At 46.8% G+C, this 19292-nt stretch overlaps 1 protein-coding gene across 3 annotated transcripts in view; it reads left to right on the forward strand.

Annotated features, from left to right (window-relative positions):
* LOC123767074 (zinc finger protein ubi-d4 B) overlaps nucleotides 1–19292 on the forward strand; it is a 132261-nt gene that overhangs the window by 103368 nt on the left and 9601 nt on the right. For all 3 annotated transcript variants that reach the window (XM_045756554.2, XM_045756556.2, XM_045756553.2), the window contains one exon: nucleotides 2860–3007. In XM_045756554.2, coding sequence (XP_045612510.1) covers nucleotides 2860–3007 — 148 coding nt within the window. The remainder of the gene's footprint in view (nucleotides 1–2859; nucleotides 3008–19292) is intronic.

Here is a 19292-nt window from a genome sequence, read left to right on the forward strand (position 1 = left end):
CATCCGTGTAGGCATAGCACTGAGCAACACGGTAGTGCTTCTTTGTCGCATCATCTTGCAGCAAATCCCAGAGCTTCTAAACTAAGTACCAGCCATCCTAGGACTCATCGTGTGGGGACTTCTTCTTTCTTTTGTATTGTTTCATTATAGTATTTGCTTCACATGCATGTTTTCTGCCGGGTTATGTTGTGTTCCTTCGGTGTTCATTAAGAGTACTGTCCATGCATGGACAGTTTATTCTCTGGTAATTACCCAAGTGTAGCTACAGGATGAGAGCTATGTTTGTGGTGTCCCATCTTCCCATATAATGCTTAGAAACCACTGACGGTTTTGGCCTCCACCACCTTCTCACTTATCTTATTCCAACCATCTACCTTGCAAAAGTGAATTTTCAAATACACAGTAGTACAGTATTTTTGCGGCAGCTTTGTTTAGTTAGCTAATTCTAGCTAACTAAATCTAGCTAAAATTTGTTTAGTTAGCTAAATCTTGAATGGCCCGCGCGATCGCGCGGCCCATTCAAGCCTCGCAAGTTCTCACAAATATATTTACAAATAATATTTCTATATATTTTCAATGCTTTATAATAATTTTTCTGGGGGGAGCCCCGTCGGCTCCCCGGAACTATCCAGGCTTATGTGGATATATTAACTTTCTGGCACCAGTCAAAGTGCATGGAGTTTGGCCTACCAGGGACCACAAGCCAGAACCTGGCCTCCCTCAGATGAGGTACAAGGAACAATGGCCCATAGATACCCCTGTGTGGTTGGGAGCATTCTATGTCTGCCGTCGACCAGGTCAGGCACCCAAAAAGGTAGGCACCCAAAAAGGTAGGCACCCCAAAACAAACCCCTATTCTAGTGCAAATATTGCTACCGAAAGTCGAACAAGTGGACAGAACTCCCCAAATGAAAATTAGGAAACTAGTATGTCATCACATTGCCGCGGCTGTCTGCGCACCCTCCCACCCTCCCTGAGAGGGGGAAGGGAAAGCCCCTGACCCTCACACTGGCAATCCACCCTTCAGTTTTTGGCTGATGTGATACTGACAAGGTCATGTACCTCTGGCTTCAGATTTTATCTCAGTTTCTGTGCCTTGTGGCACAGTCCTGTCTCTACGGTCAGTGTGCGAGCCAGGAGTAATACTCTTCAGTACTCGGGCTACGTGTACCAAGGGTTTCCTTCCCTAGGTGCCCTGTAAGTTCTGCCCTTGGGGCTTGGGCCGCCTTCCACAAGTCACCTTGGGGTCTACCTCCGATGTGTCTTTTACTGCTCGGTGATTGACTGGCCTTGGAGTTAGCTGGGAGTTTTGTTTACCCGTTTGCCTCTGGGTAGGGGGTAGTTTTCAACACTGGTTGGGGCGCAGGATACAGCGCAGCTTGTTATCACCTCTCATAGCGGCCAGCTCTGTTCTGCTTGGGCACGTTGTCCTCTTGCACGGTTTTATTTTCTTTTTGTTTTCTCTGCCAGTTGGAGGGTCTGCCTCTTGTTTGGTTGTGCCCGCTTGTTCTTAGTGACTCTCCGCTTGGACCCCCCTCCCTCCCCCCCTGTGAGTGTACACGTCTGGGAGGTGCAGCTTTTTAGCAGTTTGCTTGGTAGTTGGTAGTTTAGTACCAAACTAAATTTGGTAGTTTACTTTTTACCTACTTATAGCACTAGGTTTAGGCACTATTAAACAATGTGTAACAGTGCAAGTGTACTACACTGTTCCATGTTACACAACTACAAGGTTCACAGCAAGCAAACAAACAATGCAGCAAATGACTTTGCAAATACTGTATGTAATGCAACCAGTTGTCAGTTGATAACCACATAGTACCAGCAGCCCACCACCAGGTGGCAGCATGCTCTTGCATGTCAGTGTTTACCTGTCCATAAATATGGGGATTGATGATGCCTTCCCACCCCTACAGAGGTGGATAATTATGACTTTGTTAATAATGTCATTCTTTATCATAATTATTGTATAATAAATATTTCTAACTATAAAAACATTAATATATAGAAATGTCTTATTTACATCTTCAAAATATTGTACATCATAATATCAGTTGTATTATGTGGTATGCTAGCAAAAGAAACTGAGTATATCATCCTGTATAGTGCTCATTTAGTCATAATAAATAGTTACCATTTTGTTTGTGATTGGTGAATAGATGGTGATTGAGAGAAGAAGGTAAGAAGAAAGTGAGCTTATAATAAATAGAAAGGTCAAGAAGAAAGTGAGCAGATATAGTGAAAGAGCAAGTGAGAAAATGTGTACTACATGTGAATGATGACATTGAAGAGCAGTTACCCCACACAATAAACTAGCCCCTTTATCAAAGGCAAAACCTCACTGAAAAGTAGTAAACAGAAAGATTTTATTAGGAATGAAAACAAAGAAATCACAGTGGCATTATATATATCAATGAAGAAATTAGTTGGAGCAATGTGGGGAATTTGAACCAGCGGGCTAGTGAATAACAGACGCTTCCCTTAACCCACTCGGTCACAATAGGACAACAGCTATTCAACCCAGAACTCTACTGAATCCACTGAGGGAGTCTGGAAGCCCTCAGCTGGTGCCATAACCAGGTTTTACAAATAGCCCGCATACTCTCTGGCGTGTGGTTAGTGTAGTTTCCCACCAGACACCCCAAGTGGGTTAAGGCAAGCAGTTGGCATTCACTAGATAGCTTAGTTTCCTCTGATTTTCCAGAGTTTATATGGTATTAGGAAAGGTTGGGTGTAAGTGCATATCATTTAATTCTTTTCCTGTAAGTCTTCTCTAGCCTTCCTAGAAAAGTGCTTCTCCAGCTCATGAAACTAATAATTTGATGGTATTATTAATAGTATTAACTTTTCATTTCTATTCAGCAACCTTCCAAATCTCCCAAGTCTCAAGGAGAAAAAAATCGAGCTCAACCAAGCCCATACTGTGATTTCTGCCTGGGCGATGCTTCATTGAATAAGAAGACTGGCGAGTCAGAGGAACTAGTTTCATGTTCGGACTGCGGTAGATCTGGTGAGAAATATCCTCATGAAATTTTTATATTCTAAATAGTATTACAGTAAGAAAATCTGCAAGCAATAACCTGTATATGATGTAAATATGGAATGAACCTATTATCTAAGCAGGCCATACATTCAGGAGTTTTTCTCTCTCTTATTTAAGAAATGCATTACTTGAATATTATGACAAGAAGACTGCAGCATTATCTAAATGTTTTACCTTCTTTGGTTATTCATTTATGCTGCAAATTATTAGTTATTGGTTCCATGAGTCCTATAGTCTTTCACTGGCTTCTGAACATATAGTTAATCTGAAATGCTGGAATAATGGACTGCATGTGGAAAAGCCTTACCATTAATGGATTTCAATAATTCACCCCATCTTTCATCCATACAGTTCTGTAACATTTCAGGTGTAAATATAAACAGTATACAGTATCTGCCATACACTCTGCAGAATCACTTATCTTTTCTGAGATATCACATTCATCTGCTGCCAAAGGTAAGATAACCTGCGCTCTTGAACAGGATCATGCACAGTCAGGCAGGTTAGCATACTAGTACCAGGGTCAAAGGTAAATTTCTCTATTGGGTCATTACAGGTACTAGGAGACACTGGGAAACATTCAAACTAGCTCAGAATGACCAATGTTGGGCCCTTATGAATCCTCCCTTGGTATCCAATGTGACTTCCAAATGAGGGCTCTCTTATAAATAACTCATCTCACACATACAGAATTTAAGTGATGATGTTACAGTTCATCTTGGACCCATATTAAGTCGAAAATAAGAAAGAAGTGGGAGGAGACCATTACAAGGCAAGTGATTAGGTGAGAGAAAGTGAGGTGGGAGTGGAAAAAATAATGACTGAAAACTAAGCTTTTAAAGCTACAAACTTAAAACAAAAACTGAAGTACATTAGGCATATACATTTTCATATAATGGTCAGAAAAAAAAACAGCGTTGAAACTACTGTTGGTGTTGGCCTCCCACCACCACCTCACTTAACTGCTTCCAACCATCTGCCACTCTTTCTATGGGGAGCCCCGTCGGCTCCTCTGGAGCTATCGGACTGATATTAGCTATATTAGTCTGGGGCTTCAGTCATATGGAGTTTTTATGCCTACAGGAACTATGAGCCAGAACCTGGTTCCCTCAGAGAGGCAGAGGAACAGTGGCCTATGAAAATCTATTTTGAGAGTATATTCATGCCTGCTATCGACCGGGGTTAGGCATCCAGAAAGGTAGCCTAACCCCCCACCCCCCGGCTGGGGCTGACGTCTGCTCTGGCTTCCATTTCCTGTCAGGGTTTTACCTTTGTAGTTGTACCTGTTGTGTGTTGGGGCATTGGCCAGGGGTACCTGTACTTTGGGCTGCATGCACTTAGGGTTACCTCCCCTAGGCACCCTGTAAGTACTTTCCTTGGGTCTCGGGGTTATCTTCCCTGGGGCTTTCAGGTTCTCACTCTTGTAGGAGTTGCTGTCGCTTGGCATCGGCCTCGCCCTTGGGGTCAGCAGTGGTCTTGGTGATTTCGTTTGGCCCTGGATAGTGTGTGTTTGTTTCTGGTTTGGGGCACAGTGTTGGGCATCTCGCATTACTCGCGGTGGCCGTGACACTCTCTGGCTTCCTGTTGTTGTGGTGCACTTTTGGGGTTTCTTTTCAGTTTTTTCCTGCCTGGTAGAGAGCTGTCTGGCTTCCCATTAGGTTTACCTAGGTTACATTGGTAGTCCTTCACTCGGCCCCTGGGGTTGCTCCCTTCACAGGGGTCAGTTTGCTCAGTAAATAGACGGGGTTCAGCTGGCTTTGCAGCACTAGTACCTAGGCTTCCTGTAGGGACACCTCTCCCTGCAGGCCCTGGAAATCCCTGTTGGGGATCAAGGGACCATGGATATGTCTTCCGAATACTATGTTGCCTTGTGCGAGTTTGAGGGTTGTTTGTTGTGCTTGTCTCAGGGTGATGATCATCTGTTTTGCCTCTGTCATGCTGCTTGTTGGGTCGATGACACCTTTGACCCGGAATCGTGCAAGACTTGTTCCCCGCTCGTTATCCAATTTACCCATTCTTCTTCGGGAGATATTAAGGGTCCAGCGACTGTTTGGTTGCATGCTAGGTTTTTCTTGGTGCACTAGGTTGGTCGCCTGCTCGAATGCCACAGGGCTGCCCTGTTTTGGTTTTAGGGACCCAGACCTGGGGACGTTGGTCACTTGGACCAATGTTCAGTTCGTGCCCCTGAGTCATTCCCCCGTTTGTGTGGTTCGCCCTGCTCCTTCGTCCCTGAGGGTTTTAGAGTCGGGGCAGGGTTTAGTTGGGGATGCGACTCGGGTGGCTCCGGGGGGCTGCCCCATTCGATACAGGGATGGAGGGGCTTTGGGCCTGATCCTCCCTCCGAGGCTTCTGGGTCTTACCAGCAGGCCTCCTTCCTTGATGCCTTTCCCTCGGACTCTTCCTTTTATTCAAGGGTGGTGGAAGGCTCTGCCCCCGGAGTCTGGATTTGAGGCTTCTGGGGCTGGGGTGGAGTCAGTCTGGGGCGCTTGAGCCTCGTTCGATCCTGCCTTGGCTTTGGTGCCCCTCGAGGCTTATCTTGAGGTTATCTTGAAATGATTTTGGGGCTTAGCGTTCCTGCAGTCCGGTCCTCGACCAGGCCTCCATTTTGTTACACACCCCCAGGAAGCAGCTCATAGCAGCTGTCTAACTCCCAGGTACCTATTTACTGCTAGGTGAGCAGGGGCATCAGGGTGAAAGAAACTCTGCCCGTTTGTTTCTGCCTCCACCGGGGATCGAACCCGGAACCTCAGGACTACGAATCCGAAGCACTGTTCACTGAGCTGTCAGGCCCTGTCAGGGTGGGGTTTGCTGTTACAGGGTTCAGGGTTTTCGTATAACCCCTCCCTGTACAAACTTGATTTGGGTTCGTATGCTCCTCCAGGTTCGTTTCTGGGTTCTTTTGGGTTCTGCTGCTTCATCTTTCCGGAGGTTTTCCACCTCTCAGATTTTCCCTGCAGAGGTTCAGAAGGCCCTGAGTTTATACCTCCTGCGAGACCCAGACTTTGCTTCTGCTATGGACCTGGTCTCTTCTGATTTCGGGTCCTCTTCCCTGTATTGAGTGCATTGTGAGGTTCTGGCATCTTTCTGGCATGCAGATAGCCCTTTTTTTGGGGGGGGGGGGCTTGGGGAGTGGCACGAGTTCTGTTGTACCTGCATGCTGGATTGGTGAAAGTTTACTACGGTATTGCAGGTTTACCTGGGGGACACTTTTGTGCACCCCAATGCATGCCTTCATGCCCCCTGTGCTTCCTCGCTAGGTTGGCTTGGTCCAGTTGCATGCCTGGGTCCCTTCCCTTTCGGCTGCCTTGGTTGTGGAGGTTCTTCGCGCTCAGGGCATCTGGCCTCAGTCCTGCGTTTCTTTTCCCTTCTTCAGCTGTCCTCGGACTGGCTTGTGGAGGATGTGGAGGCACTGATTGCCGGGTCGTCATCTGGGGCATTGGCCTCGGCTGCTAGGCCGTCGGCAACGTTGCTGAACTGGATGCACCTAACTTCCGGGAGGCGGTGTCTCTGTTTTTTGCCTCTCGCCTCGCGTGTCGGCAGGTTGTCCTCGCTCTCTCTATTGATTCGGCTTTGGCCCTGGCTCTTAAGTTTTCGTCTTCTTCCTGTCCATTATTGTTCTCGGACTCAGTTGTTTCCCAGTTTTCGCTGGCGGCTACTGCTAGTTGCCGTCCTCTTTCCGATTTGTTGGTGATCCGGGGTAGGCGTTCTCGTGCTTCCTGGAAAGGTCATGCCAGGGTTTAGGTCTCTGCAGGTTGAAGTGGGCCCTTGACGCAAGCTTCTGCGCCAATGCCTCCTCCGAGGCCATCTTTGTCTGGTCGGCACGGTGGTCGCTCTGCACTTAAGTTGGCTTCTCGGAAGGGGCGCTGGCCCTTTCATGGTTCGCCCTGTTCAAGTTCAAGTATGTTTATTGAGACATGACAAAATACATCTCAAAGGGATAGAGTAGCTTAGGCTATTTCTACCCCCTTCTTCGCCCTGTTGATGGGGTGCTGGGGAGAAGCTGGCTCTGCTTGCCCATGCTTGGTCCCATGAGTTGTGAGCGTTTCAGGTCATGTCCTCCGGCGACATTGGGCGGAGCAGGCTTCTTCCCCTTCGTTCCATCAGGTCATCCTGGAGTGGGTGCACTTGGGCGTGGTTGAAATGACTTCATCCCTCAAGTGGGTTTCTCACTTGTTTCCAGTGCCGAAACGGGACTGTGCAGATGTTCAGTTCATTCTGGACTTGTCCTGTCTGAACTGCTGGATTCCTTGCCCCTCCTTTCGGATGACCACTCTGTCCCACATCCAGCTTCTCATGGAGCCGGGTTCTTGGATGGTGTCTCTGGATTTCCGGGACGCATATTGGCATGTCTATTCATCCGGAGTTCAGAGACTGGTTATGTTTTGTGGTGGGGTGGTAGTCTTACTGCTTTTGTTTCCTACCCTTTGGGCTGAATATGGCACTCACATTTTCACCATTGAAACACATTGAAATGAAACACCATTTTCTGGGTTGAACGATAGAGGCTCTCTAATAACCTGCCTCCCTCCGGTCGGCAATTTGTTATCAATCTACAAACTGCCGGTGTCAGTGCTTGGCCGCCTGGGCGGGGCCCTCTCCCTTTCCGAAGGGTAGTGGGGGGGGGGGTCACTAACGAGCGGTCGCACCAATGGAGTGAACATTTGCTTGTTTGTTGGGAGGAAGTTCTTGGGCAAATTAATATTTTTATTTAGCCCTTAAACTGCGCATGGCGTATATATACGCCCTGAGTAACATGTCCCATGGTGCGCATGGCGTATATATACGCCATAGGGTGCCAGGCCTGATTCAAATGGCCCGCGGCTACACGGGGTTCACAGTAGCTTCCTCAGGGCTCTTGTAAACAGATGCCATTTTAAAAAAAAATCGTGGGCAATATTCTCAGGTGTGAGAGGCACAGTACTGTTGGAGCAACCAAGGCCGGCGCACGCAGCATGAGCGAACAGCATTGATGTTCAGCTTGTGACCACAGCATCGCCGAAAAATGTCAAAATAAATATATAATTGTTATTATTTAGCGATGACAATATTACAGATGACCAATGACTGTGATATAAATAACCAGGGTTGTGATAATAGCAGGATTGTTGTAATAATTAGCGCTGTGGGAGGAGTGATGCTGAGAGAAAGAGGGAGTCAGCATCGTTTACTGACTGTGTGGCCACCTGTTATTGTTTGCATTCACCATACCAGCTCAGTGGTTCTCTATGGTGAACACAAATGTAGATACTTATATATAATGTGTGTATTAGTGTAATAACAGCAAAAGGATTATGCTGGGAGGAGCCATATGGGTGACGGAGGTGACGTCGTCTGCACGATTTGTCTAGCTGTTTAGAGGGTGGCCACTATGCTCTTTGGGCGCACTACAAGCTTAGGTGTACAGTTACTGTGCATAAAACATGTAGATATTTATATATAATATGTGTATATAGGGTAATAACACTGCAAAAGGTATTGTTGGGGGAGAAAGTTTAGTGCGTGTGACCTTGAAAGAGTGAGGGAGCTGCCAGCCGCCATCTGTGTATAGCGACGACTCTTAGTGCCTGAACTAACTATATCAGCTTAGCTGTACAGTTGTGGTGAACAAAATATATACATACTTATATATAACGTCTGTATATAGTGTAATAACACCACAAATGGTATTGTTGGGGGAGAAAGTTTAGTGCGTGTGACCTTGAATGAGTGAGGGAGCCGCCAGCCGCCATCTGTGTATAGCGACGACTCTTAGTGCCTGAACTAACTATATCAGCTTAGCTGTACAGTTGTGGTGAACAAAATATACACATACTTATATATAACGTCTGTATATAGTGTAATAACACCACAAATGGTAATGTTGGGGGAGAAAGTTTAGTGCGTGTGTTGAGGGAGTGGCAGCGAGTGGCTGGCAGGTGTGTGGCGGTAACTCTTCGTTGCTTTTCGACTCTCAATACCAACTTAGTGGTTCGTTATGGTGACCAAAACATGCAGATACTTATATATAACCTGTGTATAGAGTGTAATAGCAGCAAAACTATTTGTTTATAGTTTTATAAACATAATAATTGAATCACTAATATGCACATCATACTTTTGAGTATAGCGATTATTAACCACTTTTATTATATAAATATATTACAATACACACTATTGAATAATATTACTGCAAAAAAACTAAGAAAAAATCAATCGGAGACATTGAAACAATTAGGTAATAATATCTTTGTGGCAACTCCCATCTGTCAGCGCGGGTGACGCTGACCGGGTCTGACGACCGCTCTGTCAACGCCCACTTTTTGCCAGACTTCCTCGGTCAATTGCGCCCAAAATATGTCACCTACTATTTTTTTTTTTCCGTGCTCAGGGGACACAAATTAACATGTTTAGAAGACGAAAAAAAAATTTGAATTTTTTTTTTCTTGCGCACAGGGGTGTAAATGTCCCAAGGACCCCTGAGCAGTGTAAGGGTTAAAAAAAAATCTGCACAGGCTGAAACAATTTTAGGTAAATATTGTCTTACATTCTTACCATAGGAAGCAGTCAAATTAATTAAACAGAAATAAGACAAATCATCTAAGTAAAATCATTTTGCAACTACCAAGTCCTCCCTTATTGTTCCTGCTTTCTCTATGCACAGAGCTATTTTCATAGCATGAGGAAGTATATGGGGGTTTCCAGGGTCAGGGAACCCAATGTGGGCTTGGTGCATCGCCTGGAGGTGGTCGGTGTAGGTGGCCATGCTGGCCAGATTCCAGAGAGCCATAACCCTAATTATAATTTGGAAGGTCTTTGAGTTTTATGAGCTGATGACTCTGAGTGACTCCCTCCTAGTATCTATAATAACCATGTAGATAAATGTTCTGCCTCACAGGAGGCCTGGTCGAGGACCGGGCCGTGGGGACGCTTAGCTTTGAAATCATCTCAAGGTAATCACTGTGCATCATCTGACAAAGAACACAGGAGTTTTACCTTAGCACCTCCTGAAGGATTCTGGTCAGAAAAGTGAGTTTTATATGGACTCAAAGCTTTTTTCTACAAAATGAAATTATACAGTACTGTTCATCCTTATTTTCTAAAAACTAATTTCTGTCAAACTTTTCTCTCCTTAAATTGGAAGCATTTGCTACTACACTGACCATAGTAATTCAAAACTGAATCACTGTATGTATACCAGTTTTACAAACTTCATAGATTGGTGTACTGTACTTTGTTGTACTTTTTCATCACAATCCAATGGTACAAACTACATATTGATCATATCTTTCATTGATGACACAAGAATACTTCTCTTAGGTATCAGAGTATCATATATTCCTGTCACTCTACCCCCATATATTCCTGTCACTACCCCATATATTCCTGTCACTACCCCATATATTCCTGTCACTACCCCATATATTCCTGTCACTCTACCCCATATATTCCTGTCACTCTACCCCATATATTCCTGTCACTCTACCCCATATATTCCTGTCACTCTACCCCATATATTCCTGTCACTCTACCCCATATATTCCTGTCACTCTACCTCATATATTCCTGTCACCCTCCCCTATATATTCCTGTCACTCTACCCCCATATATTCCTGTCACTCTACCCCATAAATTCCTGTCACACTTCACCATATTCTTCCCTTTCACAGTACATACTTTGATGCTGTAACCTTCTTAACAAAGATGATCTGACTAAGCTTTAGACCCCCCTCTAGATTCTTTTGTCCTTTCAGTCTCTTATGTTGCTGGAGTTTTGTCTTTTCCAGGTAGGTAAGTGGCCTCTTGCAGATCTCTCCTTTTATTTTTTACCTTCCCATTTTTCTACCTTTCTTATTTATTCCTTTTCTAGGGGGAGCCCTGTCGGTTCCCCAGAGCTATCCAGGCTGAATGGATATGTATATCTTTCTGGCATCAGTCAATGCATGGAGTTCTTGCCTACCGGGGACCACTAGATAGAACCTGGCCTCCTCTAGAGAGGCACAAGGAGTAATGGCCTATGTAGACCCCCCCCTGTGGTTGGGAGCATTCTATGTCTGCCATCAACTGGGATAGGCACCCAGAAAGGTAGGTGCCCCAAAACAAACAAAATTCTCGTAAAATTATTGCGACCGAAAGCCGAACAGGTGGACAGAACTCCCCAAACGAAAATTAGGAAACTAGCATGACGTCATCACGTTGCCACACCGCTGTCTGTGCAACCCCCACTCCCCGGGAGGGGGAAGGGGAGCCCCAGCCCCAATCGCCGGCGACCCAACCTACAGTTCTTAGGCTGATGGGAGTCTGGTGCAGTCGTGCCTCTGGCTCCAGTTTTCTGTTACAGCTCTGTGCCTTGTGAAGTGGGCTGTCCCTTCAGGTGGTGCGTGAGCCGGGAGTGATTTCGAACTGCCTCCCGGGGTAAGTCCTTGTTTTTCCTTATCTTTGGGTAATTAGCTCTGGGGAGCCGACGGGGCTCCCCCCAGAAAACTAGCGTTGAATGTAATGAAACACCATTTTCTGGGCGAGTCCCGGAAGCTCCCCGGCATCCCTCCCTCCCTCCCTCCGGTCAGCGGTGTTTTTCGCGTTTTTGGACATCCAGCCTAAGAACTGCAAGTTAGGGCTGGGGCTCCCTCTTCCCCCTCCCGGGGAGGTGGGGGTTGCGCAGACAGCGGCGCGGCAACGTGAGAACGTCATGCTAGTTTCCTAATTTTCATTTGGGAGTTCTATCCACCTGTTCAACTTTCGGTCGCAATAATTTTACCAGAATAGGGGTTTATTTTGGGGCTCCTACCTTTCTAGGTGCCTATCCCAGTCGATGGCAGACATAGAATGCTCCCAACCACAGGGGGGTCTATATAGGCTATTGCTCCTCGTGCCTCTTTAGAGGGGGTCAGGTTCTGGCTCATAGTCCCCGGTAGGCAAGAACTCCATGCATTGACTGATGCCAGAAAGATATACATATCTATTCAGCCTGGATAGCTCTGGGGAGCCTCCGGGACTCACCCAGAAAATGGCGTTTCATTATATTCAACGCTGTTTTTTTCTATTATTTGTCCCTTTTCCCTCCCGTCTAACATTTCCTTTACCTGATTCTCTTAATTTTTACCTTTTTTCTATCTAATTCTAACCTTTCATCTTATTCTTACTTCCATCTCACCTTTCATTTCACTCTCTTACCTTATATTTTTGTCTCTTACATTCTTAAGGAAAACATCATTCTAAGGCTTGGCTATAACAGCATACAGGCTCTAGGAAACTACTGAATGGTATTCCAGAAACAGGCAATTCATTATATTCAATGTCTGATTTTTCCAATAGATTTGTAACCAAAGTTGCATGGTTGGGTTAAACACAACTAGGTGAATACATTGTGTCTGAGAATATATTTTTATCATGCAGGAGTTGACTGTGCTAAAAGCAAAATTTCACAGTTTTATAGAGGAAATGGATTTCATTGAACTAAAATTAAACTCCCAAATACCACATGAAATGAAATCAATTGGAATAGCTTGAGAAGCTAATATTACCCAGATGAGATAATCAGTAAGGGCTGTGAGTAGGATTTGAGCCTGCACACTGGATACTCTCAAGCACATGCCTTAGACCACTATACCACGACTTGGTAAAACCAATGCAATCTGGTATTCAACAGATATGGGTCCTGAGGCTTCCACTGAAGCCTAATCAGGGTTTCATGCATTGCTCCCTCCCCCATGCTCCCTGGCTGTGGTCTAGGAGTTCTAACTCAAACACTTATCTTCAAATGCACAAAATGTTGCGTTGAATGTAATGAAACATCATTTTCTGGATGAGAGAAAGAAACTTCCTGGAGCTATCTGGGCTGATAGGAATGTATTAGACCCTGGCATCAGTCAATGTGCATGAAGTTCTAGGCCTACAAGGGACCACGAGCCAGAACCTGGCCCCCCTCAGAGAGGCACGAGGAGCAATGACCTATAGAAACCCCCATGTGGATGGAAGCATTCTATGTCCACCATCGACTGGGACAGGCACCCAAAAAGGTAAGCGCCCCCAAAACAAACTCCTATTCTGGTGAAAATATTGCTACTGAAAGCTAAACTAGTGGACAGAACTCCCCAAGTGAAAATGAGCAAATGATCAAACAAGCATGACACCACCACATTTCTGCACTGCTGTCTGCGCAACTCTTCTCTCCCCGGGACCGGGAAGGGGGAGCGCCAGACCCCCATGCCGGCTATCTACCTTGCAGTTCTGAGACTGGATGTCAGAACACATGAAAAAAAATGCTGACTGGAAGGTGGGAGGGAGGGATGCCAGGGAGCCTCCAGGTCTCATCCAGTAAATTGTGTTTCATTACATTCAACGCTGGTTTTCTGGGGGGGTGCCCCTTAGGCTCCCCGGAGCTACTTACCCAAAGACAAAAACAAGAGGGACTTACCTGGAAGGCGGTCAACCCTTGCTCCTCAATGCCAAGTCGAGATAATTGGCTCCAACCTCTGACCCAATGTGACACAGGCCCGACTAGGCCCAGGAACATTGAGAAGGTAGTGAGCGGCCAGGACCCTGTTCAACCTCCTAAAACCCTATGCCCGGAATGTCAGCCCACGACATTTTACCGAAGACGGCAGCCAGTACAGCAAACTTATGAACGTCGTGGGCACGAGGATAGACCGCAGGCTAGCTGGACTGAATAACCCTGTGGACAACCTGGGAGACCTGAACCCTGGAACAGGGAAGAAGGAAAACTGGGTCAACCCAAAGCGCGTCCCTGGTCACAGAGGCCATGGCGAGCAGGTAATGGTGGAGAGCCATAACCGGACACAACACATGATGCACCCCCGGCCTGACCAAGCAACCATCAACAACCCAAGGACCCTCCGAAAACCAGCAGTCTTATTCTTCACCAGAAAAGGAGGAGACGGCTGCAAACAAACAAACCTACTACCAGGACCAAAAGAGCAGAAATCCCTGTGCCGGAGGAGAGATGATGCTCCCCAACCTGATCCCCAGAGGCCAATGCAACAAGAAAAGAGCCTTTGCCAAATGATCCTGAACTGAAGGGGCCACCACAAACCAAGGAGAAGAGAGAAAAGAGAGCACCTTGTCCAACGACCAGGATAGCTCAGGTGGCACATGAACAGGCTGGAGGTGAAACAATGCACGAGACAGCTTGCAGCACGGCGCAGAAGTAACATCAATGCCGAATGCAAGTTTCAGCGGCACCGCCAACGCCACACAATACAAGGTGACAGTATTCGGCATAAGACGACGGTCCTGGAACAACCACGAAAGAAAGGATAAGGCAATCCTGTCATAGACAGCAGTAAACCTACAAAGGGATAAGAAATAATGGAAGGATCGCCAGGAAATTTCATACTGCCGTCAAGACGAAGCCCGTAGGTGGGACACCATCAACGTAGCCACCTGCTCACCATACAAATGTATGGTGTCGCCCCTTCGGCACCATACAAATGAAACCAAAGTCAAGGCAACTAACACCCCCAAATCTGGTTCCCTATAACCAAAATGGGGCAGTCTCGGGGCATCTGGGGAAACAACCAACCTAGCATGTTGCAGCAATCTAAATCAAGCATGCAACAGCGAAGCTGCCTGCACCCGCATATCATGATCAGTGGACTGAGTGAATTGGAATATGAACAAGGAACAAAACTCGCAAGACTCCGGGTCAAAAGTGTCACTGATCCAACAGGTAGCATGACGGAGGCACAACCGGTGAGTGTCACCCTGAGACTAGGGGACAGAGCAACCTTCAAACTCACACGAAGCAAGAGGGGACCCAGGGGTCGCATCTATTGGACCTAAGAGCCCCCACGGGGTTGTCCAGGGGTTCTTAGTCGTGTTATCTCGCTAAGGGAAGCCTAGGCAGGGCAAAAACTACCAAGCAAACTGCTAAAGCTGAACCCCCGGGATGTGTACACTAGCGGGAGCTTAGCGGAAGACTACCAAGATACAATAGGGTGTGACCAAACCAAAGGGCAGACCCCCTATCTTGAGGTTTCAATACGTTTGGTTATATTATCTTGAGATGATTTCGGGGCTTTTTAGTGTCCCCACGGCCCGGTCCTCGACCAGGCCTCCACCCCCAGGAAGCAGCCCATGACAGCTGACTAACACCCAGGTACCTATTTTACTGCTAGGTAACGGGGGCATAGGGTGAAAGAAACTCTGCCCATTGTTTCTCGCCGGCGCCCGGGATCGAACCCGGGACCACAGGATCACAAGTCCAGCATGCTGTCCTCTCTGCCGACCGGCTCGCCTACCAAGCAGGAAAACAAAAATGAAAAGAAAAACCCTACGAGAGGACAATGTGCCCAGGCGGAACAGAGCTGGCCACTATGAGAGGTGATAACTAGCTGCACAGTACCCTGTGCCCCAACCAGTGATGAAAACTTACCCGTACCCAAAGGCAAACAGAGGAGCAATAAACACCCCAGCTGACTCTAAGGGTGGTCAATCATCGATCAGCAAGATACACAGCGAAAGTAGACCCCAAGGAGACTTGTGGAAGGTAACTCCAAGCCCCCAAGGGCAGTACTTACAGGGCACCTAGGGAAGGGAACCCTAGGCGCATGCAGCCCGAGTACTGGAGAAATTACTCCTGGCTCGCACACCACCATAGAGACAGCACCACACCACAAGGCACAGAACTGGAAAATTCTGGAGCCAGAGGCACATGACCTTGCCAGTTCCAGATCAGCCACAGAACTGGAAAATTCTGGAGCCAGAGGCACATGACCTTGCCAGTTCCAGATCAGCCACAGAACTGCAGGGTGAATAGCTGGTGCATGGGGTCTGGTGCTTTCCCGGTGAGGGTTCGCAGACAGCGGCACATTGATGTGGTGATGACATGCTCATTTTCATTTGGGGAGTTCTGTCCACTAGTTCGGCTTTCAGTAGCAATATTTTAACCAGAGTAGGAGTTTGTCTTAGGACACTTACCATTCTGGGTGCTTGATTCAGTCAATGGCAGACATAAAATGCTTCCAACCACACGGGGGTTTCTATAGGCCTTTGCTCCTCATGTTTTTCTGAGGGGGCCAGGTTCTGGCTCGTGGTCCCCGGTAGGCCTAGAACTCCGTGTGCATTGACTGATGCCACGGTCAATACATTCATATCAACCCAGATAGCTCTGGGGAGCCAAAGTGCCCCCCCCCCCCCCCCCCCGAAAATCACATTAAAGTGATGTATCAATGAGAAAAGCCGTAGGAGCCACGAGGAGGATTCAAACCCTCGCACTGGGTTTGAATCCTAAGTGCACACTCCTAAGTACACGACTTAGACCACTGCACCACGACATAGTAAAAACCATGTAACCTGGAATTTTGGCTGAATCCTTTATAATAAAAAAAAATTGAGTGATAGATGGTTGAGTATGCTCCAAAAGGCAACAATATTACATTACAAAAACATCAACACAACGTGTAGACACTCCAAAAACCATTGAAAACAGGTACTTACGATAAATTAAGTAAAGAATAAGCACAACTGTATTCTGTAATCACAAAACAATTATACATATATGAAATATGTATAATACTCTCCCTAAATTGTTAACTAACCATCATAAGAAGCCGTATAATTGATCATCATGTGCACTACAGTTAGTAATTATCATGGCACATATATTTCAACTACAACAAGCACAAATTCAGTATTTACTTACTTTATTCCCAAGCTCGTCACTGCAGTCAGATTCCTCCACTAGGGAGCTGTACCATTACCCACTCTCTCATGCCTCCACTAGGGAGCTGTACCATTACCCACTCTCTCATGCCTCCACTAGGGACCTGTACCATTACCCACTCCCTCATGCCTCCACTAGGGAGCTGTACCATTACCCACTCTCTCATGCCTCCACTAGGGACCTGTACCATTACCCACTCCCTCATGCCTCCACTAGGGAGCTGTACCATTACCCACTCTCTCATACCTCCACTAGGGAGCTGTACCATTACCCACTCTCTCATGCCTCCACTAGGGACCTGTACCATTACCCACTCCCTCATGCCTCCACTAGGGAGCTGTACCATTACCCACTCTCTCATACCTCCACTAGGGAGCTGTACCATTACCCACTCTCTCATGCCTCCACTAGGGAGCTGTACCATTACCCACTCTCTCATGCCTCCACTAGGGAGCTGTACCATTACCCACTCCCTCATGCCTCCACTAGGGAGCTGTACCATTACCCACTCCCTCATGCCTCCACTAGGGAGCTGTACCATTACCCACTCCCTCATGCCTCCACTAGGGAGCTGTACCATTACCCACTCTCTCATACCTCCACTAGGGAGCTGTACCATTACCCACTCTCTCATGCCTCCACTAGGGAGCTGTACCATTACCCACTCTCTCATGCCTCCACTAGGGAGCTGTACCATTACCCACTCTCTCATGCCTCCACTAGGGAGCTGTACCATTACCCACTCCCTCATGCCTCCACTAGGGAGCTGTACCATTACCCACTCTCTCATGCCTCCACTAGGGAGCTGTACCATTACCCACTCTCTCATGCCTCCACTAGGGAGCTGTACCATTACCCACTCTCTCATGCCTCCACTAGGGAGCTGTACCATTACCCACTCCCTCATGCCTCCACTAGGGAGCTGTACCATTACCCACTCCCTCATGCCTCCACTAGGGAGCTGTACCATTACCCACTCCCTCATGCCTCCACTAGGGAGCTGTACCATTACCCACTCCCTCATGCCTCCACTAGGGAGCTGTACCATTACCCACTCTCTCATGCCTCCACTAGGGAGCTGTACCATTACCCACTCCCTCATGCCTCCACTAGGGAGCTGTACCATTACCCACTCCCTCATGCCTCCACTAGGGAGCTGTACCATTACCTGCTCTCTCATGCCTCCACTAGGGAGCTGTACCATTACCTGCTCTCTCATGCCTCCACTAGGGAGCTGTACCATTACCTGCTCTCTCATGCCTCCACTAGGGAGCTGTACCATTACCCACTCTCTCATGCCTCCACTAGGGAGCTGTACCATTACCCACTCTCTCATGCCTCCACTAGGGAGCTGTACCATTACCCACTCTCTCATGCCTCCACTAGGGAGCTGTACCATTACCCACTCCCTCATGCCTCCACTAGGGAGCTGTACCATTACCCACTCCCTCATGCCTCCACTAGGGAGCTGTACCATTACCCGCTCTCTCATGCCTCCACTAGGGAGCTGTACCATTACCTGCTCTCTCTCATGCCTTCACTAGGTAGCTGTACCATTACCCACTCTCTCATGCCTCTCTTATAATTTATGACTCAACAGTTTGTGAGTTGAACACTGATGTTCCAGTAATGGGTCCTTTTGTTATTCAGTGTGCTTATAGATATTGAATTATGTCAATTTTTATGTAGGGTGGCTTTTAAAAAGCATCTGCATATTAATTTGATCAGTGTCCCACAACAATCTAATTCTTTTTCTTCGTTGTTTAATCCTTTGACTCTCCACACTCCCACCATACAAATCAAACGTAAGTTGTCATTCAAATTTCCTTTGCAACTAAAACGTCTTCCTTGTCTGGTTGTTTAATTTTGTTCATAACTCATAATCATTGTTGGATTAGGCTTTTTGCATACTGAGTCCTTATAGTAATATCCAAATTGTTGTTCAAAATAATTTGTGAATATTTTTTCCATACAAACTGTGTCCAATTCTCACCTTCAGCAGCAGAAAGCTGATCAAAATTAATGATTTAGCATTGTACCCTATCCTTCTATTAAAAGAACTTTGATTCAAGTACTTCATTATAAAATGCATGCAGAGGCAAAGTTTAACAAATTTAAAATAAGCAAAGCCACCTGTGGATTATCAAGAGTTGCACTAATCTCTTCTCAATACTTTGCATTTTGATTAAATAGGTCTTTGATTCTCTTAAGATTTTTGTAGAGCAGGACACTGTTAATCAAAGTTTTGCTTGAGAGATCCTTGCTGTAAATAAGATAGCAGTTAAGTTCATTATCACTAATACTAATAATGGTTAAGTTGGTCCTAGATCCTCCAGATCTAGCACAAAAATTAGGAAAAACGAGGTCTGGGGCAGCTGGTCCAGAGTTGTCAGGTCTGGGGCAGCTGGCCCAGAGTTGTCAGGTCTGGGGCAGCTGGTCCAGAGTTGTCAGGTCTGGGGCAGCTGGCCCAGAGTTGTCAGGTCTGGGGCAGCTGGTCCAGAGTTGTCAGGTCTGGGGCAGCTGGTCCAGAGTTGTCAGGTCTGGGGCAGCTGGTGCAGAGTTGTCAGGTCTGGGGCAGTTGGTCCAGAGTTG

This window comes from Procambarus clarkii, chromosome 53, assembly GCF_040958095.1.
Source record: "Procambarus clarkii isolate CNS0578487 chromosome 53, FALCON_Pclarkii_2.0, whole genome shotgun sequence".
Lineage (NCBI taxonomy): Eukaryota > Metazoa > Arthropoda > Malacostraca > Decapoda > Cambaridae > Procambarus > Procambarus clarkii.